The following is a 2,019-nucleotide window of genomic DNA, read 5'->3' as shown; positions in this document are numbered from 1 at the left end:
TTTAATTGTTTTTGCAAATTCACTAGAAAGAGAGACAGATTTTTTTGACATTTATGCAAATAATGGAATTGTGTGTCTGAGTAATGAAATAGCTGCTCTTGTTGTGTATGGGCTTCACTCTGTTTCAGATACATTTATTAAACTACCTGTAGCTAAAGTCATGAGAGTTATAATGTTTTATGATAGAGAAAATAACCAACAACAAAAGCAACATTTGAAGAACTCTTCTTAAAAGACAGAATGAAACATGATACCTTTAACAGTTCATGATAAGAAATATTACACACTACTACAACCACACTTAATACTTACCATCCTTATATGTTTAAAGCAGTGGTTAAAATTTCCCAGAGTACTTTGACAAAGTGTGAACAAATAATGATGTACTTTTGCACCTACATACAGCGATTAAAGCTCTAATGAATGGGCAGGCAGCATTATCAAATTAGTTATCAACATTACTGGGTCAGCTACTTGTCAGAGAATATTAACTATAATCTATTAGATCTATTATGAACTACCAGAAAAAAGAATGCCAACAATTAAAAGCTTCCAGATGCATTTGAACTCGGATGCTGGCATCTTAAGTACTCACTTATGTGCCTTTGCTGATGTAGATGTAGAATGGGTGCCAAGTTTGATATAATTATTTGAACACAAACCAGACCTCATGGCAAAGAATAGAAACAGTAAAACTAATGATTCACAGTATCATCCAGTTGCAGGCCTAGGTAAGCCAAGTGTTGCAACAAAACATTTGATCATATTCCATCAGATCTCATCTGTCACATGTGCCAAACTGTAACTTCACTTTCCATTACAGTGCTTGTGTATAGTCCAGCACAATATCAACATTGTGAAGTGCGCTTCCACAAACATTTCTACAGCAAAAAGAGATCAAATTTCTTCACGGGGTTTACAATACTATTCAGGTTTTCATCACACAATGTTTGTCTTGTATGGGAGTCCTAGTGTACTGCATATCGTGCTTGAAAAAGGGAACAGGGAGAAGGGGAAGATAAGGAAGATGATGGCGAGGTGAGTTGCAGTCTTGTGTTAGACCATCATAGCAACAATAGTTGCGGGCACAGATCAGTGGAAGATGTCATGGAAGGCCTTAGAACATCACTGAGACCCTAATTACAAGTAACAGACATAAGAAATAAATGAATACACCTTTGGTTGTCGTTACCCATGCCCTGGCTCCAACTCAAACCATTAATGTTTGCTTGACTGTGATATTCCTGTGGTGCTGCTTGTGAGTGGATGACTGTAACTGAGGTATTGTCAGAGGTGTTAGTCATCAGAAATGGCATATTAGTCCAATGCTGATTTCTCTCTTGTCATGCTGATAAATGGCAAAAATGTTTAAGGAAATTTTGTTCAAATATGTGGCCTGTCCTCAGTGTAAGCTGTGCAAGGTTAAGCAAACGTCTGCAGTATGCAGATAATTTGGCTTTCCATCCATGCTTGTCACATATCTGGCAGAGTCGTGAATTTCTATGTATCCTGTGTTGACATGACAAATATTAAGGGGTAGTAACGTGCATTTTTAAAGCTATGCAAATTCACCCCAAGGGTGACTATGGGAGTTGAAGTTGCCTGAGTATTGGGAACTTTGGATAAAATATCAACCTGTGTGATTGATGAATCTTTGGAATGTCAGAAGTCTACCCCTACTGTAAACAGAATTTTAAAGAATTTTGTTGAAGGAGGCACTATCAGCAGAATGCCTGGCTCAAGACACTGAGCACACAGCAGGATAACACATACCTTGCCTGTAAGAGCCAACTAATCCCTCCCCTAGATACGAAGCAGTTGTAGTGAGTGACCAACTTCCCAGTTCCAATGATGCAGTTAGTTGAGGGCCAAGGAAAGCTGTACTGCACGCACAATGATCCACTATAAAACAGGAACTCAGTGAGGAAATGTTACACTGGCTGGCAGCCACAGAGCTACATCAGAATGCAATGTGAAAAAATGTATTTTTTCACAGATAAGTTGTCTTACCAAGACCAA

At 38.3% G+C, this 2,019-nt stretch overlaps 1 protein-coding gene across 1 annotated transcript in view; it reads right to left on the bottom strand.

The window, feature by feature from the left end:
* Positions 1-1,064: 1,064 nt before the first annotated feature.
* LOC124742886 (extensin-like) overlaps positions 1,065-2,019 on the bottom strand; it is a gene marked incomplete at its 5' end in the record, with an annotated part of 1,337 nt that continues 382 nt past the window's right edge. Inside the window, one exon of the mRNA XM_047248825.1 lies at positions 1,065-1,136. Coding sequence (XP_047104781.1) covers positions 1,065-1,136 — 72 coding nt within the window. The remainder of the gene's footprint in view (positions 1,137-2,019) is intronic.

Source organism: Schistocerca piceifrons, unplaced genomic scaffold (genome assembly GCF_021461385.2).
Source record: "Schistocerca piceifrons isolate TAMUIC-IGC-003096 unplaced genomic scaffold, iqSchPice1.1 HiC_scaffold_2341, whole genome shotgun sequence".
NCBI lineage: Eukaryota > Metazoa > Arthropoda > Insecta > Orthoptera > Acrididae > Schistocerca > Schistocerca piceifrons.
The sequence above is the reverse complement of the archived record's forward strand: the minus strand, read 5'-3'. Positions and strand labels throughout refer to the sequence as shown.